The sequence below is a fragment of the Crocuta crocuta genome, unplaced genomic scaffold, assembly GCF_008692635.1.
Source record: "Crocuta crocuta isolate KB4526 unplaced genomic scaffold, BGI_CrCroc_1.0 scaffold334, whole genome shotgun sequence".
Classification (NCBI taxonomy): Eukaryota; Metazoa; Chordata; class Mammalia; order Carnivora; family Hyaenidae; genus Crocuta; species Crocuta crocuta.
This window is the reverse complement of record NW_027533260.1, coordinates 3,724,509-3,750,189: the sequence shown is the minus strand read 5'-3', so window position 1 is coordinate 3,750,189 and position 25,681 is coordinate 3,724,509. Positions and strand designations below refer to the sequence as shown.

The 25,681-nt window shown below is 51.6% G+C and overlaps 2 protein-coding genes across 8 annotated transcripts in view; both read left to right on the top strand.

Annotated features, from left to right (window-relative positions):
- Window positions 1-870: 870 nt before the first annotated feature.
- On the top strand, window positions 871-12,950 carry C5AR2 (complement C5a receptor 2). Of its 7 annotated transcripts, none has more exons than XM_077747403.1 (3): window positions 871-986; window positions 3,475-4,626; window positions 10,835-12,950. In XM_077747403.1, the coding sequence occupies exons 2-3, from the start codon at window positions 4,603-4,605 to the stop codon at window positions 11,753-11,755; spliced, it is 945 nt and encodes a 314-aa protein (XP_077603529.1). In that variant the 5' UTR covers window positions 871-986; window positions 3,475-4,602; the 3' UTR covers window positions 11,756-12,950. The 7 variants fall into 7 exon arrangements, with proteins under 7 accessions (XP_077603529.1, XP_077603530.1, XP_077603531.1 ...); XM_077747404.1 differs by having other exon boundaries at window positions 3,471-4,626; XM_077747405.1 differs by lacking the exon at window positions 871-986 and adding an exon at window positions 2,574-3,022.
- Window positions 12,951-16,817: 3,867 nt separating this feature from the next.
- DHX34 (DExH-box helicase 34) overlaps window positions 16,818-25,681 on the top strand; it is a 28,076-nt gene continuing 19,212 nt past the window's right edge. Inside the window, exons 1-3 of the mRNA XM_077747309.1 lie at window positions 16,818-16,889; window positions 21,734-22,680; window positions 25,043-25,354. Of these exons, the coding sequence (XP_077603435.1) occupies window positions 21,979-22,680; window positions 25,043-25,354 (1,014 nt within the window). The 5' untranslated portion in view covers window positions 16,818-16,889; window positions 21,734-21,978. The remainder of the gene's footprint in view (window positions 16,890-21,733; window positions 22,681-25,042; window positions 25,355-25,681) is intronic.

The following is a 25,681-nucleotide window of genomic DNA, read 5'->3' as shown; positions in this document are numbered from 1 at the left end:
CATGAGATCAAGCCTGGCCTTGGGCTCAGAGCTGGGCATGGAGCCTGCCTAAGATTCTCTCTCCCTCTACCCCCTCCCTCTGTGCACACACACGTGCCTGCGTGCATGTGTGTGTGCTCTTTCTCTCTGTCTCAGAAAAAAAAAAGTTAAAACAATTAAAAATCAGGGGCACCTGGGTGGCTCAGTTGGTTAAGCATCTGACTTTGGCTCAGGTCATGATCTCACAGTTCGTGGGTTCGAGCCCCGCGTTGGGCTTTGTGCGGACAGCTAGCTCAGAGCCTGGAGCCTGTTTCAGATTCTGTGTCTCCTTCTCTCTCTGACCCTCCTCCACTCACGCTCTGTCTCTCTCTCGAAAATAATAAACATTAAAAAATTAAAAATAAATAAAAAATCGTCCCTGTGCCTATTTTACCTTCATCTTGGTGCAGCTTCCTCCAGGAAGTCCTGCTTGACTTCCTCCTCTGCCTCCCCTCCCCCCTTCCCTCTCCCCTCGTTCTCTCTTTGTTCCTAGCCAGCGGGCAGCTTTCCCAGTTTGGGGGAGTCGGCTGCAGGTGGTGAGGTCTTTGCCTCCCTCTGATCTGGGAAGGAGATGTCATCCCAGGAGCTGGGGCCCCCGCAACTGTCTTCTCGAAACACCTGGAGTTTAACGAGTGCGATCCAGGTGGCTTCTCTGAGGTGCTGGGCCGCCCTGCCCAGGAGGGAAGTGGGCCGAAGGGCTGGGCCATTGCCAAATCTGGGGCTCGGGGGATCTGCTGGGCTCAACAAGTTCTGAAGAGGAAGTGGTGGGGAAAGGAAATGGATGATTCGGTTTGGCTGAGCTGGCTCTGTCCATCCCCCGCCCCCTGCCAGTCAGTACCACCAAGTCCCCTGGCACCCACCCCAGATTCCTCAGACCGGGCTCCCCAAGGCCCGGGGCAAAGCCTCCTCCCTGCACCTGTGCCATGTGACCTCCCCCCGCCCCCCAGCACCACACCTCTACCCCCCAGGTAGGTATTGCTCAGATTAGCGTCGGCTCATAGGAGCCCAGTGTGAGCCACACGCATGATCGTACATTTTGTTCAGTGGCCAGGCACGGGGCAAGCAAAGAGAGACAGAAAGAATCAGATACAATTAATTTGAATGTTATTTATATTTTAAAATGTTTATTCATTTGTTTTGAGAAAGAGAGAGCGAGAGAGAGAGAGCGAGCTTGTGTGTGAGCAGGGGAGGGGCAGAGAGAGAGGGAATTCCAAGTAGGCTCTTGCTGTCAGAACAGAACCCAACTTGGGGCTCCACCCCGTGAACCGTAGGATCATGACCTGAGCCAAAATCAAGAGTCAGACACTTAACGGGCTGAGCCGCCCAGACTCAGGGCTTTTGGAGCTCTATCCGTCTGGGATTCAAATAGTCTGCGACTAAATCTGTCGGATACCTTGGGCCAAATAGCTTATGATTCCGATGTTGTAAGAGTCAGTGATTCCAACACTTCAGTCTTTGACATAGACCAGGGGTCAGCAAACTCCAGCCTCGGGGCCATATCCGGCCCACTGCTTGTTTCTGTAAGTAAAGTTTTATTGAAACACAGCTATGTCCATTCGGTCTGTGGCCACTTTCAATCTGCCAAGGCAGACTGAATAGTTGTGGCAGAGGCCAGACACTAAAATATTATTCCTTTCCTGAAGAAGTTTGCTGACACTTGATGTAAATGTTCAATGATTCTAAGATGGATGGTGACTTTAGAGATAGACATTCAATTGATTGTTGTTCTTTTCAGCTTATGCATGTTACCTGCGCTCTTTCACGTGCATCAGATATCACGTCACAATATCCATTGTTTGAAACACACTCGTTTCCCCACCTTAGGCATTCGCCCTCTCTGGCTTCTATAATTGTGTTAGGTTGGGGTACCTGGCTGGCATCATGGGTAGAGCCTGCGACTCTTGATCTCGGGGTTGTGGGTTCGAGCCCCATGTTGGGAGTAGAAATTACTTAAAAATAAAATCTTTAGGGGCGCCTGGCTGTCTCAGTTGGTTAAACGTCCAACTTCAGCTCAGATGATCTCACAGTCTATGGGTTCAAACCTCGCGTCGGGCTCTGTGCTGACAGCTCAGAGCCTGGAGCCTGCTTCCGATTCTGTGTCTCCCCTTCTCTCTGTCTCTCCCCTGCTCATGCTCTGTGTCTGTTTCTCAATAATAAATAAATATTTAAAAAATAAAAAAATTAAATCTTTAAATAAATAAGTGAATTTAAAACATCATGTTAGGTTGAACTCTGTGAAATTGCCAAACTTCATCCCATTTGGGGTTGAGGGGGTGTTAACAGCTTATTATTTGCTATTTTAAAAAATCGCAAAATACAAGTCACGTAAAAATCACCATTAATGGTCTGGTTCCAGAACATTTTCGTCACCTCCAAAGGAGCCCTTCCCTGCTCCCCAGCCCCTGGCAACCGCTAACCTGCTTTCTCACTACAGATTTGTTGAAACACAACCTATTTTGACCCGCAACATGGCAATTTCCTATGTCAACTTAACCTTTTTCTTTTATGTTTATTCATTTTTGAGAGAGAGAGAGAGGGAGGGGCAGAGAGAGAAGGAGAGACAGAACCCCAAGCAGGCTTCACGCTGCCACGGCAGAGCCCGACGCGGGGCTCGAACTCACGAACCGTGAGATCACGACCTGAGCCGAAGTCGAGTCTGATGCTTACCTGACGGAGCCGCCCAGACGCCCTGCTCAACTTAACCTTCTAAAGTGTTCTGCTTCTAGCTCCCCTGTGTTGAGGGGCTGGTGCTTGACATCTGGTGGGCCGGCTGTTAAAAGGAACCCCACCCCCAGAATGGCCCCTCACTTTTTATACATCTGTGTTCCCCACTCCCTCATTCCTCGCCCCTGGCCTTCTGCAGCCTGTGGAGACACTGCCCTCGCTCACCGCACCCCTCACGCCCCCAGCAGAGAGCCCCCGATGCCAGGGACACCAGAAAACCCCAGCCCCCCCGATCTGTGCACCCGGAGACCAGCAGTGGAGCGTACCAGGATGTAATGATGTGAGCGGCTGTTAACAGACAGTCCTGGGTCTTTTCTGACCAGGATGGGCTCCCACAGGATGTGGGAGATGAGGAGGCCTCCCGGAGCAAGCCAGGAGGGGAAGGAGGGGACGTCTGTCTCTTTGGGGGGGGGCTGGGGCCACGACAAGGTTTGGCAAGACACGGTCACCCAGGGAGGGGCCGGGAGACTCCCCAAGTCACAGAGTGAGTTCCATGCAGTCTGTTGACTCAGAACAACTTCCTCTCTAACAACCGGATTTTATTCTCTAAACAACAGCCGAAGAAACGTAAATACGTCGCCTCCACCCCTAAAGCGCACGCACTCGCACTCGCACTCGGGGAGAAGTACAAACACACAAAACTGCTGAATAGGGGCTCTGAGATCGGAGAGGCACTTCCTCTTGCTAAGGTTGGGTGTTTTTTTTTTTAATGTTTATTTATTTTTGAGACAGGGACAGAGCTATACACACGGAATCTGAAGCTGTCAGCACAGAGCCCAATGCGGGGCTCGAACCCACGAGCTGTGAGATCACGCCCTGAGCCAAAGCCAGATGCGTAACCGACGGAGCCGCCCAGGCGCCCCAAAGCCTCCGTTCTTACAATGTAAAATTTTAAGAATTTCTGTTACCGTCTTTCTGTTGTTGCTGATTTGCCAGGTGTGCAGCCATATCCGATGCGCTGGGCACTGTTGTATCCGTATGGGTTTTAAATCTCTTTGCCCCCTTTCTTGCTTGCTGCAGAAAGTCCACTGCACAGGTGAGGAAACTGAGGCTCGGAGAGGCAGGGGCCCCCAAACTCCTTAGCAGAGGACCTGGAATACGGATCTCGTCTGTCATTCCGGCTCTCACGCCCACATTCTCAGCCTCTGCAGCTGTGCTGGGAGGGAGGCTCAGGACCCCGATGGTCTCCACCTTCCCATTTTAAAGATGGAAAACTGAGGCTCACAGGAGGGATAGGATTTGTTTGCATTTTGGCTGCTCTGAGCCCTCAGGCCCTATGGTTGGTGGTCTCGGGCTTTTTGTGGAGACCGAGACCCTGAGCTGTCCCGCTCGGTACACAGAAGGCGGGAGGCAAGTTGATCTGTCCCTCTGGGCTCTGCAGAGGGAAGGAGAGAGGGGCTGGGCACACGGCTGGAGGCTGGGAGGTGGGGAGGCGGGGAGCGGCCCTGAGTGCCTGGGCCAGGCCCAGAGGCCCCCTAGGCCCCGAAGGTGAAACCACATACAGGTGTGGCTTCCAGGAATCGGTGACTGGTGACCATGACCCTGGGGTTGGTGACACTGGGTCAGCCCTCCGCCCACCCAAGCTCTCTCCGCCTTTATGTGCTGCCCGGTAATTTTGGGATGTGTGAGTCATGGGAAGAGTACAGGACAAACACACCCGGAGAGCAGACGAAGCCACTCCTGTCCTCCCTGGCGATGGAGATCTGCTGGGGCCCGTGAGTGGCAGTGTCCAGCGGCGTCCCGTAGGAGCCCTCGGCCAAGGCGACAGGCTGCCAGGAAGCCACCGGCTGCCAGACACCCAGAGAGGCCCCAGACCTCCCGGGTCCTGGCTGTGAGCCCAGCTCGTGGCATCTGGTCGAGATGAGGACCCTCTTACAGGAGACGGTAAGGACAGAGGGAAGGTGGGGAGGGCGGCCTTTCGGACGCATTACTTTCGGAAGCTGGGCCTCGGTCCTAGGATTCGAGAGATGCAATCTTATCACCTCCCCGTTGCAATTCCAGAGTCTTGGACTTGACTCAGGCAGCCCAACAGAAAAGCTTGGGGCAAAGGACCCACAAATCTGTCACACTCAGATGTAGAGGAAACGGTCATTCTTTTTTCTTTCCTTTTCTTTTTTTTAAATCTTTATTTATTTATTTATTTATTTTATTTTATNAACAATGAGATCGTGACCTGAGCCGAAGTCGGACGCTTAACTGACTGAGCCCCCCAGGCGCCCCAGGAATAGTCATTCTTCAACCTCCAGGATCCTGTGCAGTGTCTGGGGAACCCACCAAGTGGCAATGTGTCCAGTGACCTAGCCCTTCAACTCAGCCATCCCACTTCTTAAGGAAGAGTCTTTAACTTTATTTTCATGTAAAACATACGCACCCAGGGGTGCCTAGTGTTAAGTGTCTGACTTCAGCTCAAGTCATGATCTCACGGTTCGAGCCCCGCATCAGGCTCTGTGCTGACGGCTCAGAGCCTAGAGCCTGCTTCAGATTCTGTGTCTCCCTCTCTCTCTGCCCCTCCTCTGCTCACTCTCTCTCTCTCTTTCTCTCTCTCTCTCAGAAATAAATAAAACATTAAAAAAAACCCACAAAAAACATATGCACCTAAGAGTGGGCACGTCAGAACCATGGCTCTGTGTCTCTCCATGAGCCAAGCTTGTACAGGTACTGAGCACCTGGGTCAAGCAACAGCACAGTCCCGAGGCGCCTGGGGGGCTCAGTCGGTTGAGCGTCAGACTCTGGATCTCAGCTCAGGCGATGATCTCCCTGTTTGTGAGATCGAGCCCCGCGTTGGGCAACTCGCTGAGCATGAAGCCTGCTTAAGAGTCTCTGTTTTCGTCTCTCTCTGCCTCTCCTCCCTCTCACAATTAAAGGAAAAAAACGTTTTATGTTTATTTACTTTGAGAGAGACAGAGACAATGTGAGTGGGAGAGGGGCAGAGAGATGTGGGGGGTGGGGGAGACAGAGAATCCCAAGCAGGCTCTGCACGGTCAGCCCAGAGCCCGATACGGGGCTCAAACTCATGAAACCACAAGATCATGACTGGAGCCAAAAATGAGAGTCGGACGCTTAACCAACTGAGCCCCCCGGACGCCCCTCAAAAAAAGAAATATTAAAAATAAAAAAAGAAATAGCACAATCCTGGTCCTGAAGGGCTCTCCTCCTGCTTCCCCAATCAGTACCCGCCCCCCACAGAATTCTTCTGCTCGTTTTTGAACTTTGTCGGAACGATACCACTCAGTCAACTGTCCTGTGCGTCTACCTGGATCTCTCCCCTCAGCAGCATGTGTATGAGATCCGTCCACCTTTGCGCATGTGGTTTGTTCATTTTCATTGTTCTAGAACATTCGACCGCATGAATATACCCAGCTCTGTTTATTTGCTCCGCTGTGGGTGACTACTTGGGCGGTTTGTCCATCACGGGCTGCTGTCAACATGTCTCTTCAGGCACATGAAGCATATGTGGGCTCCTCTGGGGGCCGGGGGGTGAGGTGTCCCATGTTGGGTTTCAGTCGCTTCTGCCCCGTGGTCCCCCGGGCAGAACGACTGGCTGATTTACAAGCCCGCACGTGCCAAGAGCACTCACGCAGGTGCTCGGGATCTCAAGGAACCAGAAGAAAGCAGAGTAGCCCCTTCACTTCTCTGTGCCTCAGTTTCCCTCTTCATTCTTTCACTCGCCAAACATCCCCTAAGCACCTGCTGTGGGCCGGGTGCCATTCTAGATGCCGGGGACATTTGGGGCCCGAAGGAGCTGACAGTTTGGGAAACCGGGCATAACAATGGCACGTACCTCATAGGGTCATCATAGGATTATACCTGCTACATAGTAGGTGCTTAATAAATGTTATCTGCTATCTTCATTGTTATAAAGTAAAAATAAAATGGTAATTATGTTTTACATGTAGATATAGCTCTGTGAATATAGTTTATTGTACAAAAGATGATAAAATTGTCAGGCTATTCATGATCATCATTAAACACGTCCTTTATTGGGGCGCCTGGGTGGCTCAGTCGGTTAAGTGTCCAAACCTTGGTTTAAGCTCAGGTCACGATTCAGGCTTTGCTGGCAGCACAGAGCCTGCTTTTGATTCTCTCTCTCTCTTTCTCTCTGCCCCTCCTGTGCTCACACACTCTTTCTCTCTCAAATAATACACTTAAAAAAATCTTTTTAAAATGTCCTTTATTTAGTCTAAGGCTGGTTAACGAGCCCGACCCGTCCAGCCACGGGGCCGATTCTGAAGCTACTGTTAGGAAAGGGTTGATATGTGTATAGATAGGGACCCAGATTGAAATCACGTCTCATGAAGATTAAGAGATGAAACAGGGGTGCTGGAAGTTTCCATTTCTGTCTGATATCTGAAAAGGGAAATGCCCAGACTGCTTGAGCTGCCAGCACGCAGAATGTTTTGCAGACTTTAACCAGGAAAAGCTGGGCAGGGTGCGGGTCTTGGGATGGGAGAGAGGGTGCGCGGACCGGCAGCTGACACATGTCACGCGCTCACTGTGGACCAGGCACTGCGTTCAGCTCTTTGCTCTGATTCACTGACTGAAGGCTCACGATACCTCTAAGGTAGGAATATTATTATTTGCGTTTTACAGACAGGGAAGCTGGGGAACAGAGAGGTTAAGTGAGCCGCCCGAGGCCACACAGCTGGTGAGGGTTCGAATTTTTCAATTTTTTTAAGTGTTTTATTTATTTCTGAGAGAGAGAGAGAGAGACAGCATGAGCAGGGGAGAGTCAGAGAGAGAGGGAGACACAGAATCCAAAACAGGCCCCAGGCTCTGAGCTAGCTGTCAGCACAGAGCCTGACGCGGGGCTCGAACCCACAAACCATGAGATCATGACCTGAGCTGAAGTCGGACACTCAACTGATTGAGCCACCCAGGCACCCCTTAGGGTTCGAATTTTTAAAGCCCGCACATATTTTACTCTAGTGATGAAAATAATATGCAAACGGTGGGCCAAACTGCACGCGCGCGCGCACACACACACACAAGCACACACACACGCACACACACAGTGGCCAGGCCTCTTAGCAGCTAGCTGGCAGGGTGGAGGGGGCAGAAGGCAGTGTCCCAACTTCCCCTCTGCTCTTCCTGTTGCATCAATGCCAGATGGAGCTCGGGGTAGCGCCAGCCAGCCCCTGAGGGTCAGCAGACCCTGCCGCAGGGTTACATCACTCTGACCTTATGGGGGACGGTCCACCATCCATCTACCTGAGCCCTTTGTCTGGGTCACGCGATTTACACCCATCAACTCCTCAAGGCCTCACCCCGCCCCAAACTGGTGAGGTAGGTTCACCTCTGTGACTCATTTCTCAGATGAGGAAACTGAGAGAGAAAGCCAACTGAAACTCAGTTACAGAGCCCGGGTCTGGTCTGGGCCAGGGGCTGCCCTGCCTTCGGAGTCTCCCTGAATCTAAGATTTGGGGGTGAATATAATCTAGGGTCCGGAATTCCGGAGTGGGACTAACACAGTTCAAGCCTCAGCTCTGTTACTTGCTTAGCTGAATGGTCTTTTTTTTTTTTTTAATTTTTTAAATGTTTTATTTATTTCTAGGAGAGAGAGAGAGAGAGACAGCGTGAGCAGGGGAGGGTCAGAGAGAGAGGGAGACACAGACTGAAACAGGCTCCAGGCTCTGAGCTGGCAGTCAGCACAGAGCCCGACGCGGGGCTCGAACCCACGAACCGCGAGATCATGACCTAAGCGAAAGTCGGACGCTTAACCGACTAAGCCACCCAGGCGCCCCAACTTAGCTGAATGGTCTTAAGGAGGTTACTTCTCGGTGCCTCGGTTTTCATGTCTGCAGAGTGGGTATAACAGCAGTAGAATCAGAGGGTTGTTATAAGGATCAAATGATGTAAGGTTTAAGGGTGTTTGGAGCAACGTCCAACACATAACAGAAAGTGTTCGATGGCTTCTACTACTACTACTGCTACTACTAATAGTTATTATTTCTTCTGCTGCACCACTTGGCTTCTCAGCACCTTCCTGCAGGGGGGGGCGGGGGGGGGGAGAAAATGTCCCTGTGATGCCTCCTTGTGGTCCCTCTCCCTTCTTACCTTTCCCTTTCCCTTGCCTACTCCATTCCAGTCACACCAGCGTCCGTCCTCACTGTTCCTTGAACATAACCGGCCATGTTCTCACCTCAGGACCTTTGCACTGGCTGTTTCCTCTGCCTGGAACTCTCTTCTCTCGGATCCCCCCACGGCTCATCCCTCTCGCCTCCTTTATGGCTTTGCTCAAATGTCACCATCTCAGAGAGGCCCTCTTTGATCACTCATTTAAAAACCTCCCTGTGTGATTTTTTTTTTTTTGCCATAGGATTTATCACCTTCTAAGATACTGTATTTGGCTTCTTTTATTCCTTGTGTGACTTATTCCGTCCCTGTCTGACTCTGTCCACCTAGAATGTCAGCTCCAAGAGAAAAGAGGTGTTTTTTTTTTTAATTTTTTTTAAGGTTTTTTTTTTTATTTATTTCTAGAGAGAGAGAGAGCGTGAGCAGGGGAGGGTCAGAGAGAGAGGGAGTCACAGACTCTGAAATAGGCTCCAGGCTCTGAGCTGGCAGTCAGCACAGAGCCCGACGCGGGGCTCGAACCCACGAACCGTGAGATCATGACCTAAATGAAAGTCGGACGCTTAACCGACTAAGCCACCCAGGCGCCCCGAGAAAAGAGGTTTTTATCTGCCTCTTCCCCTGCTGTGTCTTCAGTGCCTGGAACAGATAGCGTACTCAGGGGCTTTCTTGAATGAATGAATGCATGAAATGAATGAATGAATGAATCTCCTTGGAGAATTCACATTCTATTTTTCCTGTTTTCCTAACACTATCATGACCTTACAAAATTGCTCCAGCAGGGGGCGTCTGGCGGGGTGGGGGGGCCTCAGTCTTTTGAGCGTCTGACTTCCGCTCAGGTATCGATCTGGAGGTTGGTGAGGTCGAGCCCCACGTTGGGGTCACTATTGTCAGCTTATCAGTGCAGAGCCTGCTTTGGATCTTCTGTCTCTCCCTCTCTCTGCCCCTCCCCTGCTTCCTCTCTCTCTCAAAAACAAAACAAATAAAAAACATTTAAAAAACCTAAAATTTGTTCTCGGAGTGTTCTAGAAATGTTCCATCTCAATCTGGGTGCCTGTTACTGGCTGCATTCAGGTCACGAAGCCCTGCGAGCTGTTCCCATGTGTGATGTGCGCACGTTGCTGTCTATATTTATGATCTAGTTTACGTAAACAACGAAATGGCATTTCTCCTGAGGTACCTTTTTGCTGTGCCCAGCTTCAATAATATTGGTGAAGAAACACCAAAATCAGCCCTTTTGCTGTGGAAACGTATGAACATTTCTTCCTCTTGATGGGTATTCACATTCCGATATTTTAAATTGTAGAATTGGCCAGTGTCCTAACATTTCAATGCTCTAGAATGGCACCCCCGATAAGGTAGCCATTAGCCACGTGTGGCTATTTATATTTAAGTAAAGTTGAAAATGTTGGTGTGTCCCCCCAGGCCCCATTTCAAATTCTCCAGTAGCAGCTGTTGACCGGGTAGCAGTTAACCATGATTATTTATTGAGAAAGAGGGAGAGGGAGAGAGTGTGTGTGTGTGAGTGGGGGAGGGGCAGAGCGAGAGGGGAGAGAGAATCCCAAGCAGGCTCTGCACTGTCAGCGCAGAGCCCAGCGCAGGGCACCCGGGAACCCTGAGATCACGATCTGAGCCGAGGTCCAGAGTCTGTCGCCTCACGGACTGAGCCACTCAGGCGCCACGATCATGATCATGTTGTGACACCGTACTGTTCTAGAATCCCAGGATGCTAAGAAGCCTGCATTCCAACACTGTGATGTTCTGGAACCCCAGGATGCTCGGAGCTAGCGTCCTAACACTTGGGGCGTTCTAGAATTCCAGGGTGCTAACCGGCTGGCGTTCTGACCTTGCACGATTCTCGAAGGCCAACAGGCTTACCCCGCGAGGTCTAAGGTCAGACCGCGGGGCAGTTCCGAGGTCTCAACGTCGGCTGGTTTCCGAGCCGCGGGTGGGGGTCCCACACCCGAGGGTTCCAGGGGCCTGATTGCCCTCCTGACTTTCCCCGCCTTTCTCTCCTGTTCAGGTGTCTGGAGCCTGGATGGAGAACGCGACTCTCAGCTACGAGTACGGGGATTACGCGGGGGTTCCGGACCTCCCCGTGGACTGCGTGGACGCCCCCTGCGGCTCCACCCACCCGCTGAGCACCGCCCCGTTCCTGCTCTACGCGGCCGTGTTCCTGGTGGGCGTGCCAGGCAACGCAGTGGTGGCCTGGGTGGCTGGGGGAGAGGCCCGCCGCAGGGCCGGCGCCACCTGGTTCCTCCACCTGGCGGTGGCGGACCTGCTCTGCTGTCTGTCGCTCCCCTTGCTGGCGGTGCCCCTCGCCCTCGGGGGCCACTGGCCGTTCGGGGCGCTGGGCTGTCGGGCCCTGTCGTCGGCCATCCTGCTGTCCATGTACGCCGGCGTGCTTCTCCTGGCCGCTCTCAGCGTAGACCTGTGCCTGGGGGCGCTCAGGCTGCACCAGGAGCACTTCCCTCGCCGGCTGCAGTGCGTGCTGGGCTGCGGCGGCTCCGCGGCGGTTGAGAACACAGTGACCGCCACCCGCTTCATCTTCGGCTTCCTGGGCCCGCTGGTGGTGGTGGCCGCCTGCCACGGCGCCCTTCTGTGCCGTGCGGCCCGACACCGCTGGCTGCTGGGCACCGCCGTCGTGGTGGGCTTCTTTGTGTGCTGGGCCCCCTATCACGCGCTGGGGCTGGTCATCACCGTGGCGGCCCCACACTCCAGGCTCCTGGCGCGGGCCCTGCGGGCCGAGCCCCTGGTCACCGGCCTCGCTCTGGCTCACAGCTGCCTCAATCCCATGCTCTTTCTGTATTTCGGGAGGACTCAACTGCGCAGGTCACTGCCGGCCGCATGTCGCTGGGCCCTGAAGGAGTCGCAGAGCAAGGATGCAAGTGTGGCCAGCAAGAAATCCACCAGCCATGACCTAGTCTCGGAGGCGGACGTGTAGGCTAGAAGGAGACGGGTTTGCGTTCTTCTGTCCAATTTCACAGCGCTAGCTTCAGGCATGGCTGGATCCAGGGGCTCAATGATATCATCGTTTATTTTCTGTATTCATTCAACATTCATTCGTTATGCACCTGCTATGTGTGAGGGCCTGTTATAGGTGCCGAGGAAGTGGCAGTGATGGAAACAGACACCAACCCCTGCCCTCAGGGAGCTGACATTCTAGTGGACGAAGACAGACAACATTCTCATGGACGGAGACAGACAATAAGCAAAGGAAAAGTGAATATGGACTATATCAAGTTGTGATAAATGTTAAGAAATCTACAGGGGACAAAAAGGGCTGAGTGGGGCAGGGATATAGGTCAGCCAGGCAAGGCCCGTTGGGTAAGGTGATATTTTAGCCAAGACCTGAGGAAGGGAGGGAGAGGTCATGCTTAAAGCATGCTAAGCACAGGGAGCGGCAAGTACAAAGGCCCTGAGGCACATTGTGCTTGGCATTATTCCAGGAAGATAAAGAGGCCGGTGTGGAGGGAGCAAGAGGGAAAGAAAGTGGGGTGAGACAAAGGGAGGGAGATAGTGGGGGCCGGATTTGAAAGCCTTTCAGGCCCTAGCAAGTGTTTGGGGATCCATGGGAATGTTCTGAGCTGTTTTATCAGCTAAAATACACAAGACCCAATAAATCTGAGTTTCAGGTAAACAACAAGAAAAGGTTTTTTTTAGGGGCACCTGGTGGGTTCCGTCAGCGGAGCGTGTGACTCTTGATCTCAGGGTTGTGAGTTCAAGCCCCACACTGGGCGTAAAGATTACTTAAAAACAAAGTCTTTAAAAAACGTTTTTTTAAAAAAGGTTGTTTTGTTTTTTTTTTTTAGCATGAGTATGTCCTGTGCAATATTTGAGACATACTTTAAAAGTTGATTTGTTGTTTACCTGAAATTCAAATTTAAGTGAGCATTCTGTAGATTATTTGTGTATTTATTTTGAGAGAGTGCAAGCGGGGGAGGGGCAGAGAGAGGGAGAGAGAAAGAGAGAATCCCAAGCAGGTTCCGTGCTGTCAGTGCAGAGCCTGCTGTGGGGCTTGATCCCATGAACCATGCGATCATGAGCTGAGCCGAAACCAAGAGCCAGACCCTTAACCGACTGAGCCACCCAGGCGCCCCTGTAAATTTTTTTTTTTAAATCTAAATCAGGCAACCCTCTTCTGAGCAGAGAAATGTCTTGATTTGACTTCGATTTTAACAGGATCCTTCTAGTTGCTGGTGGAGACGGGGCTATGGGGGAGGGGCGGGGAGGGACACGAGAAGCTATTGCAACAGTGAAGAGACGACTGTAATAGTCTGAGCAAAAAGTGACGGTGACTTGGGTCAGGGTGAGAGCAGAGGTAGTGAGAAGGTGACAGATTATGGGTGTATTTTGAAGGAAAGGCTATGTCCGAGCTCCCTGGCTTGGCATTCGAGGCTTCTCCCACCGCTGGACCTGCCTACGTTCTAGCTGTTTAGACCCTTGTAGCAGACAGAATAATGGCCCCTAATGAGGTCCACATCCTAATTCCCCTGAGCCTGTGACTATGTGACCTGCAAGAGAAACTTGCGGATGTGATTAAGGATCTTGGGGGCAGGGAGAGTATCCCAGATTATCTGGGTGGGCCCAGGGAATCATGAGGGTCCTTCTCAGAGGGAGGAAGTTGGGGGGGGGTCGGTAAAAGTCAGTAGCAAGAGATGTAACAATAGAAGCAGATGGCAGTGACTGGAGACAGAATGTGGCCCCAGAAGGCGCTTGCCGACACCTTGACTTTAGACCTCTGACCTCCAAAACGTATGGAATACATGTGTATGGTTTTAAGTCACTAAATTTGTGATCACTTCTCACAGCAGCCACAGGAAACTCACACAGATCCTCTGAGCTAGATTATCTCATGCGTCTGGGCCTCTCCCCCAAGCTGGTGCCATTGCCCAGAATGCCCTTTGCATCTGTGGTGCCCAATCTATTCAAATTCAAATGCATTCAAATACAAAATTCAGTTTCTCAGTTGCACTGGCTTCAATAGCCACAGGTCGCTGGTGGCTACCATATTGTGTGGTGCGGATATTGAACCTTTCCATCATTACTAGTTTTACTAGGCAGGGCTCCTCGAGAATCTCACCTGCTCATGTCTTTTAAGTCCCGAAGTAGTTGAAGTAGTGGCACTTAGATGAAGAGTTATTACTCTAGCACAGCCTCTTACACATAGTTTCTCCTTTACGGCAATTCCTACAACAACACAAGGAAGGAAGCAGAGATGCTTCATTTTATAAGATGAGGCCCAGAGAGGGGAGGTCATTTGCCCACGATCACACAGCAATGCAATTATAGAGCTGAGGTTTGATCCCACGTTCCCTTGACTCCAGTGCCCATGCTCGGAAAGAGAACCCTCTCTGATTCATTCTCCTCCAGATGAGGGGGTAGTGTTCTCTTCTCTGAGTTGAGTTTCTAGAACACAAGTTCCCAGGAAAACTGTGAATTCCCCAATGGGCAACGAGTGCGCCATTTTAATTTTTGTCTCTCCTCCACTCACCCCAGGCCTTAGAAACATCAAAATGATCTTTGTCTACACCCTGTTTTCCAAACAGGCCGTGAGCTCTCCAATGTGATTAGCACTGTAGGTCCTCAACCATACATATTTAATTGCTGGTGTTTCATTCAGGACTGATATGCATGAGTTATTAAGACCAATATGCCCTTGCAAAATGAATTATGCCCTGTGACAACTTACAGAGCGTCATGAAAAGTTAGGGGAAATCCACTGGGGCCAGGTGCCATTTAGGAGAGATTTTCTTTGGCATGTTCATCAAAAGACTTTTGTGGCTTTTGGAATTTATTGTCATTGATTGCTGTGTCAGCTTTCCTTTTTTTTGAAAGAAGAATAAATTTCACGTAAGCCTTCAAAGGTATTTCTGTGCTACCGGATCATTAAAAATAATCTTGCTTTTTGTTTTTTATAACGTCCCCTTTTCTGTTCTTAATTTTGTTTGTTCTTTGAACACGTTGATTTCCTTATTTCTGATCAGCCAGGTTTTAAACTATTTTTCCCAGAACTAGTTCCAAGTTTTCTAACCCATTCCTGGTGCCGGTATTTTGTCACTCACATCTTGCCTTTGTATTAGTTTACTTCCTCCCATTTTTCTTTAAAAATAAATTGTTCTTTTTTGCAGATTTTAAGAAGTTCTTAGTCAGTTTCTTCCCCTTCTTTTGATAATGACACATGAATTGGCATCTCTGTGTTCAGATTGTTTTCAAAGGTTTATGATTACATCCAACTTCCCTCTTGACCTCCCAACTTGACGTCCAACACATAGCTGACTAATTCACTCGCAGTGAAACTCTGGTTTTCTCTCTGAGCCCTGCCCTCCTATTTTCCTGATCTCAGTTAATGGCAACCGCATATTTCCAGGCACATTAGGGATCCCTGATGCCTCATTCTATTTTAAGATATCCACGGGATCCCGTATGCCTCATTCTACCTTAAGATAGCCACAGAATCCGACTACTCCTTGCCGTCCTCTCTGTCATCATCTTGGCCCACAATCTTTACTTTATTGGATCAGTGGCCCCCCGTGGTCCTCTTTCCTCATCTCAATACCCTGTAGTCTGTTTCTCACCCATGAGCCAGAGGATTCTGTTAAAATCGAAGTCAGATCATGTCTCAGGTCTCTCCTCTGCTCAAATTCCTCTCATGGCTCCCATCTCCCTCAGATGAGAAGCCAAAATCCTCAGCATAGTGTACCGATCTCCCTTCCTTCTTTCCTCACCTCATTCCCTGCTGGTTCCCCCTCCCTCACTGCCTCCACACAAGCCTGCTTGCTGACCTTGGAACTATCAGCTTTGCTGCCATGGAAGTCTCTGCATTTGCTATTTCCTTTACCTCCAGGGAGCTCGCTTGCTGTCTCACGTTGTTTCATCTCTCTGCTCAAATGCTACTTCGTTGGAGGATCCTCTCTGATCACGCTACTTAAAATCACAGCACTCTTGGGGCGCCTGGGTGGCTTAGTCGGCTAAGCGTCCGACTTTCGCTTAGGTCATGATCTCGCGGTTCGTGGGTTCGAGCCCCGCATTGGGCTCTGTGCTGACTGCCAGCTCAGAGCCTGGAGCCTGTTTCAGAGTCTGTGACTCTCTCTCTCTCTGACCCTCCCCTGCTCACGCTCTCTCTCTCTCTCCTAGAAATAAATAAAACATTAAAAAAAATTTAAAAAAAAAATCACAGCACTCTTTGCCCCTTTCCTGCTTTGTTTTTTTGTTCACTACTGTATGCTCAGTCAGTGTCTAGAACTGGGTCTAGAACTGAAGGCTGTACCTTCTCAATGGTGATATCTTATGACAGGAGAACATAACAATGAAAGCTCTAACATTTATTGAGTGCCTACTATGTACAGTAGTAAAAAAAAAAGCAATGCATTGCCTTATGTTTACATTTTCACTTACTTTCCCCAACAGTCTTGAAAAGTAGATATTATCCTCATGTTATAAATAGGGAAACTGAGGCTCAAACCCACAATGACTGGGGTACCTAGGACTAGTCATTTAGTCATTCATTCAACAGATATTTACCGACTCTCTGATCCTTGTGGTGGACGCTGGAGAACATGGGACCTATGCGACTTCCAGGGCTGGAATGCCCCCCGCCTTCAAGAGGCTGCGGAGTTGAGCTGATTTATTTATTAGTGCATTGCCAGGGTCAATTTTACGTTAGCAGAATCATGCATTAAAAATTATGAATCATAGCGACTAAATCGCGGGAGCGGTTTAATAGCGTCTGGGCTTCTGTTAGCTTTCTCCCTGGCGTCGTGGCATCCCAGGTGCAAGTGACGGTCAAGGGGAGGGTAGAGTGAGCTGGGAGAAGGCGCTTCCAAGTTTCCACCGCGGCGCTGCCACTCGCCCCTAGAGGGCGCAGCGTCACTCCTGGCTCCACTTGCCTAGAGGCGGAGCCGGAGCGTGCTGTGCGCAGGCGCAGAGTGGGTTTTGGACGCTCACAGTTGCGCACCGGCTTCTCTGCCCTCGGCGGGGTGGGGCCGGGCCCTGAACGCGGCGGCGTGCGCAGGCGCAGAACAGGCTTCGGGCGCGTGAGGGGCGCTGGGGACCGGAAGTCGAAGGGAACGCGGCCGGTTAGTGAGGTGAGGGGGGCGTGGCGGCTGCGCGGGGCCGTGGCGGCGACGGTGGCGCGAGTGGGACCGGGTAGGGTAGCGGGGGAGCGAGCCGAGGGGTCGAGAGGGAAAGCCCAAGACGAGGAAGTGTGTTGGAGGAGACAGAGAGGCCGAGAGAAGCGGACGGAGCTGGAGCCTGAGCGCCCCTGGAGTACCGGGGCGAGACTGGAAGAAACGGGAATCACGAGGAGAAGCTTGGAGAAGCTGAGGGACTGAGAGACGGGGAGGTTGAGAGGATGAAAGCCGGAAACTGGAGAGATGGGGGGAGAGGAGGAGCCGATGGGGCCCCCCAGAGCGCCTTGCAGAAACTGCAGAGAAATGTGGTCGCACCATGAACTTGAGGTGGGGGTGGGGGATGGGGGAAGAGTAGGAAGATCAGAGTGGAAATAGGTGGACCGAGAGAGACTCAGGACACGTGTTGGCCTTCAAAATAAAAGTCATCTTACTAGCAAAAATGGGTTTTACTTGGAGGTAATCAAGAGTTGCAATTTGAGGGGCGCCTGGGTGGCTTAGTCGGTTAAGCGTCCGACTTTCGCTTAGGTCATGATCTCGCGGTTCGTGGGTTCGAGCCCCGCGTCGGGCTCTGTGCTGACTGCCAGCTCAGAGCCTGGAGCCTGTTTCAGAGTCTGTGACTCCCTCTCTCTCTGACCCTCCCCTGCTCACGCTGTCTCTCTCTCTCTCCTAGAAATAAATAAAACATTTAAAAAAAAAAAACTTATAAGAAAAAAAAGAGTTGCAATTTGAGACAAGCCGGCTACGGCAAAAGCCACAGGCTAGTCCAGCAAGGGAGAAGAGAATTTGATGGAGGAGAGGGAAGAAGTGGGGAGGGGTTGTTTTGAACGAAAGCCCTTTGATTTGGAGAAAGCAGGAATTCAGGGTGATGATGGCTTCTCATTGGCTGAGCTGCCGGGGTGGTCGATTTCTTTTTTTCTCGTTTTCGTTTATTTTATTTTTTTTATTTTAAAGCATTACAATTTTTTTTTTTTAATTTGAGAGAGTGAGAGCGCAAGCGGGGTAGGGGACACAGAGAGAGAATCATGGGGCTCTATCCCTTGGCTCTGGGATCATGACGTGAGTGGAAATCAAGAGTTGGTTGCTCAACCCTCTGAGGCACCCGGGGGCTCCTGGGTGGTGGATTTCTTGAAGATGCAACCGAACCTCCTTCCCTGTGGTGGCCTGTCACGGAAAATTCTTTGCTATGGACAGTTCTCTTGGAGCCTATAATAACAATTCTTTCACGTGACTGACCTTGCATGGTACCCCCAGAGAACTCTCCCTCACCCTTGTGGCCTCACAACTCCAACTTAGTGAGATGTCTCTTCATTAATTCACAAGACTGAGTCATGTGACTGATCCAGATCTGTGACTGATCACAAGACTGATACAGATCCAGAGAGATGGCAGAAGCGGAAACAGAGAAACTGGCAAGAGCTGACAGAGGGACTGAGAGAGGGGAAGAGCCAGCTGACGGAAAGAGCCGGAGGTGGGAAGTGAGTGAGATGGANGGGGGGGGGGGGGGGGGGGGGGGGGGGGGAGAAATGGGGCACGATGGAGAACTGGTGCCACTGGAAAACAGACCGCAAAGAGACCTGGGAAGACAGCGTCACGTTTAAAAATGGAGACATAAAGCCAGATGGTGGAGAATCACACCGAGGAGATGAAGAGGAGTAAATGGAAGCCTGACTCCCTAGATTTGAATTCCTTGTCTGACTTGCCACGTATTTAACCTGTCTTTGGTTCAGTACAATAGGGAGTGGTGATAGCACCTTCTGAACGTTAGGAGGAAACTGTAGGTGCGTGTATGTTTATAGTTGCACGTATACGTATGCACAGGTGATTTAGAATAGTACCTGATACATGAGCGAACACTAACTTATTAAAGCGCGCCAGACAACTGGGAGGCAAAATATTAGGTGGAGAAATGGAGATGAGGGGCGCCTGGGTGGCTCAGTCGGTTAAGCGTCTGACTTAGGCTCAGGCCGTGATCTCACGGTTTGTGGGTTCAAGCCCTACATCAGGCTCTGTGCTGACAGCTAGTTCAGAGCCTGGAGGCTGCTTCTGATTCTGTGTCTCTCTCTTTCTGTGACCCTCCCCTGCTCACGGTGTCTGTGTCTCTCTCTCAAGAAAAAAAAAAAATTAAAAAAATTAAAAAAAAAAATGGAGATGAAGAAATAGTCATGATGGAGGGAGAGACTGTGACGGAGACTGGGAACTGGAGAGAGACCGAAACGGAGCATCAGAAACGAGGAAGAGCCAATGAGAAAGGCAGATGGAGAACTGATGAGGAATGGAGAGGGTCAAAGGGAGAAAGATGGTTAGGGAGAATGTTAGGCCAGAAAATCGGAGAAACGAGAGACGGGACCAGGCTCTGAAGCAGAGGAAGAAGGCTGAGCGTGGTGAGCTGGAAGAGATGGGCTGAGACGTGAGGATGGACAGCCAGAGGAGGGAACCTCTGAAAGTCACCATCGAGAGGCCCGGAGACACAGTTAGGAGCAGCCAAAGGATCCCAGAAATCTACAAAGTAGCCTAAGAGATGGTTGTTGTTTTTAATTTTTTTTAATGTTTTATTTCTGAGAGAGAGAGACAGCATGAGCAGGGGAGGGTCAGAGAGAGAGGGAGACACAGAATCCGAAACAGGCTCCAGGCTCTGAGCCAGCTGTCAGCACAGAGCCCGACATGGGGCTCGAACCCATGAACCGTGAAATCATGACCTGAGCTGAAGTTGGACACTCAACCGACTGAGCCACCCAGGCGCCCTGAAATTGTTGTTTTTTAAGATTTTATTTTTAAGTAATCTCTCCATCCAATGTGGGACTCAAACTCACAACCCTAAAATCAAGAGTCACATGCTCCATCGGCCGAGGCAGCCAGGCGCCCTGAGAAGAGACCGCCTGAGAGCCATGGTTTATGCTCAGTTGGGCCCACGTGCACACAGGGAGTTTGCAGTCTCCCCGACAACACGAATTCCATCTGGAGCCACTCAAGCATCACCAGCCCAGGTGTTTACGACGTGCCCAGGCACCTGTTCCCGTGGGAAACCACTCTGTCAGCTCGCAAGTGCATCCTCCTCTGCAGAAACCCCTCTTTGGCTCTGATAACTCCCAGGGATGGCCTGAGTGCCCCATGAGACCGCAGCGGTCGAATCAGTTCCGTGATGGCCCCCAGAGACAAGGCAGAGTAAGTGAAAGCATTGCTAATTCCACACGAAGGCCGGTGGTGGCCTCTTGAGTGTAATTTTCCAGATGACAGACCCCTGATTCCTCTTGCTGTTTTCCCTCTGTTAGCCATCACGGAAAGAAAGACTGGACTTGAATTCTAGTTACTATTTTGCTCCTCCGTGCCAGGCTAGGCAATCAGTGCTGCAGTGTTGGGAAGGTGGTATTGTCTCCATTTTATAGACAAAGTTAATTTGCCAGTGGTCACACACCTAAAGATGCAGCAGACATTCGAACCCAAATCTGCTTGACCCCAAAAGATCAGGCTTCAAAGCCTCTGGATCCTTTGAAGGTCGTAAACGTTAAGAATCTAAGCGATGAACTTCAGAAAATGGTATGTACAAGGATGTTGCCGTCTGTTATTAGGACTTCTGCAGCTGCCAGTCGGAAACCCAGTTTGGAGCAAAGACGTTTTCTCGTGTAGCCGGGAAATGAGGGCTGGAGGGAGCTAGGTCTCCAGCACGAAATGACGCTGCCAGCCTTGTCTGCTCTCCCTCCCCCCACCTCTGTGTTTGAAGTTGCTCAGTGGCCAGCCTGGTGTGTGCCTTACTGTGCCCACGTGTGGGCATTCCTCTAGGACGTATTTCTAGAAAAGACAATCCCGTGTAAGAGCTGCCACAGACTCCTCTGTGTTTATATCATCCTTGCGGAGCCCGGATAGATAACACTAGGGCTTTTCTCTCCTGGCAACCTAGCCGTACACTTCCCGAGAAAGGCCATGACTGGCTCTCCACGGATCACGAGTCCACGTCTCACACCAATCAGTGGGTGAAGGAGGAGCAGGGGACCGTGATTGGCCAGACGTTTGTTGCTTCCGTAATCAATAGGAGTTCTCCCACTTAAAGGCTGTCAGAGCCATGTGGAATCCAGGAAGGGCTGCTCTTCAAAGGAGGGTGAGTGCCGTTAACGGAAAAGGAAGGAGGAGATTGCCAGACAGGCAGAAAGCAGTGCATAAGAGAACACTTGCAAAATTGTGCGCTTGATTTCAAAGGGTTCCTAGGTGTCCTGAAGCCCAATGGACCCCAGATTAAGAACTGCTGCCTAGGGGCGCCTGGGTGGCTCAGTCAGTTGAGCGTCCGACTTCAGCTCAGGTCATGATCTCATAGTTGGTGAGTTCGAGCCCTGCAACAGGCTTGCTGCTATCAGCGCAGAGCCTCCTTCAGATCCTCTGTTCCCCTCTCTCTCTGCCCCTGCCCCACTCATGCTTTTGCGCGCGCTCTCTCTCTCTCTCTCTCTCTATCTCAAAAATAAATATTTTAAAAAATGAACTCTTGTTTTTATACCTTGTGTTACTGCGGCTCATGATGGCCAGTGACCTACACTCCTTCAGAATCCTCTGAAGATCAGACGTCTCTGGGGACCCTTCCCTGACTCCCAAGCACGGTCAGGCAGCTCCTTTGGGCTCCCACAGCCCAGTCACTGGATTGTCCAGTGAAATTTCTGTCCCTCGCATGGGACCAGGACCACCTGTGAGGGCTCAGGGTGGCCTTCCTCGTTACCGTCCGTCCTCTGTGCCCCGTGCTTGCGAAGCCACAGCCTTTCAGGAGATGCTTCTAGAAACGAATGAGTGTCTTCTGTTCTCTCCTCCAGGCATTCGGGGCCGGGAAGACCCAGGATGGGCTTGTGTTTGTCACACAGATCACTGCAGGACTCGTGAGGCGCCCTGTGTGTCACCAGCTTGCCCTGGGCCCCTGGCCACTTGCTGTGTCGTTGCCTGTCATCGTCCCGTGCCATCTGTGCGGAGCAAACTTGGCTTTTTGAAGAGAAAGTGGTTCCTCCTCGCGGGCATTGGGCTCTCACTGCACCTTTGAGACCACATCGTGAATGCCCGGGACATGCCGCCTCCCAGAACGAAGGAGGGCAGGGGTGACAGAGGCCGACCCTGGGATCCCGGTGAGGAGGAGGCCCCTGGGAAATGGGACTGGAACTGCCCAGAGACCCGCCGCCTCTTCGAGGACGCCTTCTTCCGTGATGAGGATTACATCCGCCAGGGTTCTGAAGAGTGCAAGAAATTCTGGACCTTCTTTGAACGCCTGCAGAGATTCCAGAACCTCAGGAGCTCCGGGAAGGAGGACAGGGACCCTGGGCGGCCCAGGCACAGCAGCCCGGCGCTGGCCGACCTGCCTCACGCTTACGACCCCCGTTACCGCATCAACCTCTCGATCGTGGGCCCCGACGCTTGGGGCCCGCGGGGGCTGGGCCGGCCGCCCCCGGGGAGAGTGGCCGAGTTCCGCCGAGCCCTGCTGCACTACCTGGACTTCAGCCAGAAGCAGGCGTTTGGGCGATTGGCCAAGCTGCAGCAGGAGCGGGCGGCCCTTCCCATCGCCCAGTACGGGGCCCGCATCCTGCAGGCCCTGAAGGAGCACCAGGTGGTGGTGGTGGCGGGGGACACGGGCTGCGGCAAGTCCACGCAGGTGCCACAGTACCTGCTGGCCGCTGGCTTCAGCCACGTGGCGTGCACCCAGCCCCGGCGCATCGCCTGCATCTCCCTGGCCAAGCGCGTCAGCTTCGAGAGCCTCAGTCAGTATGGTTCGCGGGTGAGTGGGACCTGACCGGCTTTCCGGCTCCTCCCGGCCTGACACCGAGGCTTAGGTTGGTGCCTGTCAGGCAGTAGCCTTAAGAGTCCCCAGAGCACTTAGCAGTGATACCCTTTGACTCAGCGATGAGCCTTCTAGAAATTGATCCACAGACGGACCCGGATATGGTTCAAATGAGAAAGCCCCTAGCATTCCCCTTCAAGGGAAAAAAATTGGAAGTGTCTTTAAAAAAGAATGAGGACTCTTCTTGTTTTGTTTTTAATTATTTTTTTAATGTTTATTCATATTTGAGAGAGAGACCGAGCATGAGCAGGGCAGTGGTGGAGAGAGAGGGAGACACAGAATCCGAAGCCGACTCCGGGCTCTGAGCTGCCGGCACAGAGCCTGACGCGGGGCTTGAACTCACTGACCATGAGACCATGACCTGAGCTGAAGTGGGACACTCAACCAAGCCCCCCAGGCGTCCCTCTAGGGTTCTAATCCAGGCCGTACCACTTAAAAATTGTCATTCCAGTTATAATACTCTGAACAGAAAAATGTACGTACCCTAAGTATGTAGCTCAGTGAATATTCACAGATTGAATTCATTGATGTAACCAGCACCCAGATAAAAAATTCCAGTTCGTGCTCCAAACGGGGCCACGTCCCACACTGTCCCCAACACTTGTTATGGTTAGTCTTTCTCATGTTAGCTTTTCTGGAGTGGGCGCATAGTGGTGTCATGTTTTAATTTGTATTTGTTGCTTTTATTTTATTTTTATTTTTTAGTTTACTTTTTTTGATTTGAGAGAGACAGAGCCAGTGGGGGAGGGGCAGAGAGAGGGGGAGAGAGAGAGAATCCCATGCAGGCTATGCACTGTCAGCTCAGAGCCTGTGCGTTGTTGATTTTAATTTGCATTTCATTGGCCATTTGGAGATCCTCTTTTCTGAAGTGTCTGTTCAAGTGTTTTTCCCTAGTTGTCTTTTTGTTCTCAACGTATAGGGTTTTATAGATTCTGGAGAAGAGTCCTTTGTAGGGTTTACGTATTGCAGATCTCGTCACCTGCCCTGTGAGTTGTTTTTCATTTTCTGAATGGTGTCTTTTGATGATGGTGTCTTTTCATTTCAATGTTATCCAGTCTGTCATTGTTTTTTAATGTTTATTTTTGAAGACAGACAGAATGCGAGTAGGGAGGGGCAGAGAGAGAGGGAGATGCAGAACCCAAAGCAGGCTCTGAGCTGTCAGCGTAGAGCCTGATGCAGGGCCTGAACTCATGAGACCTGACCTGAAGTCAGATGCTTAACCGACTTTGCTACCCAGGGGCCCTGTCATAGTTTTTTAGAAGCTGTTTTTTAAAAAATGTTTATTTTGAGAGAGAGTGCGTGTGTGTGTGATCAGGGGAGGGGGAGAGAGAGAGAGAGAGAAAGAGAGAGAGTCCTCAGTAGGCTCCATGCCACCAGCACAGATCAAGATCAAGAGTCACATGCTCCATTGACTGAGCCAGTCAGGTAGCCCTGTCCTTTTCTTTTTATGGTTGACACTCTTTGGGTTATGTTTAAGGAATTTTACTACTCTGAGGCCATAAAGACATCCTATATTTTTTCGTAAAGATTTTTGCACTTAAAGCTGTAATTTATCAGAAATGGAGGTGTGTGTGCATGCATATACACGTGCGCGTGCAGGTGTGTGATGTGGGGTAGGGGTTAAGGTCATTTCCTCTTAAGGGGCGCCTGGGGGGCTCAGTCCATTAAGCCTCTGACTTAGGCTCAGGTCACGATCTCACAGTGTGTGGGTTCGAACCCTGCGTCGGGCTCTGTGCTGACAGCTCGGAGCCTGGAGCCTGCTTCCGATTCTGTGTCTCCCTCTTTCTCTCTCTGCCCCTCCCCTGCTCACACTCTCTCAAAAACATAAATAAAATATTAGAACATACACACACAGATCGTGTCCTCTCAAACCACTTTTTAACTGTGTTGTGCCTTGGAGGCGTGACCTCAGTTTCCCCACTGGTGAGGTGAGAAGAGTGGTTCTTGCTTCTCAAGGTGGCCGTGAGGGTGGCACACATTCAGTGCTTCGAGTAGTTCCAGGCAGAGTAGGGGCTCCGAGAAAAGGGAACGGTTGCCGTTATCGGTCGGTATTAGCTGTACACCTGGCTCTATGCCCAATACCTATGTGCGTCAGCACATGCTGTTGTTACCTAGGGGACGAGGTGTCTCTGAGGGATGGGACTGCTCGGCTGGGGCTGGTGGCACTCAGTGTCCGAGGTGGCCTCTGGACCCCGGCGTGTGGGGCTCCAGAGTCGGACGGGGGCAGGGGCGGGGCATTGGCTCAGATTTTCTGGATCCGGGCCCGAGCTCCCCTCCTGATCTCCACTCCCGCCCTCAGGTCGGCTACCAGATCCGCTTTGAGAGCACGCGGACGGCGGCCACCAAGATCGTGTTCCTGACGGTGGGGCTGCTCCTGAGGCAGATGCAGCAGGACCCCGGCCTGCCCCAGTACCAGGTGCTGATCGTGGACGAAGTCCATGAGCGCCATCTGCACAACGACTTCCTGCTGGGCGTCCTGCGGCGCCTGTTGCCCCAGCGGCCTGACCTCAAGGTCGTCCTCATGTCGGCCACCATCAACATCTCGCTCTTCTCCAGCTACTTCGGCGGGGCGCCTGTGGTGCAGGTGCCGGGGANCGCTCAGACTCCCACCGTGCAGTTAAGGACAGTGTTGCTCACGCGCTCTCAAAGCTCCCATTTCCCGAACGCTCCCTGAGTGCTGCCCTGGGTGCCCATCGCGTGCTGCAGGGGACCGGAAGGGGGAAGGTCACAGTTCATCCCTCTCGTGTGACAGCCGTGCTGGTCCAGGCCGGCGGGCAGCTCTGTTCTGTGTGGTCGCTCGGGGACCTGGGCTTCTCTTTCCTCCTGCTCGCCCATCTCACGGGATGGGTTTTCTCCATCCATCTCCCGGCGGCTACTTCTGCCCTGGACTTTGCCCCATTTGCTCGGCGTATTGGCTGGGGCTTTGGGGCACATGTCT

Bases quoted from the DNA above. Each gene is read 5' to 3' on its own strand.
- C5AR2 (XM_077747401.1), top strand. From the start codon at position 7,924: ATGGGGGACGGTCCACCATCCATCTACCTGAGCCCTTTGTCTGGGTCA. The intron at 8,026-10,834 runs GTAGGTTCACCT...TCTCCTGTTCAG, and splicing joins CCCCGCCCCAAACTGGTGAG to GTGTCTGGAGCCTGGATGGA.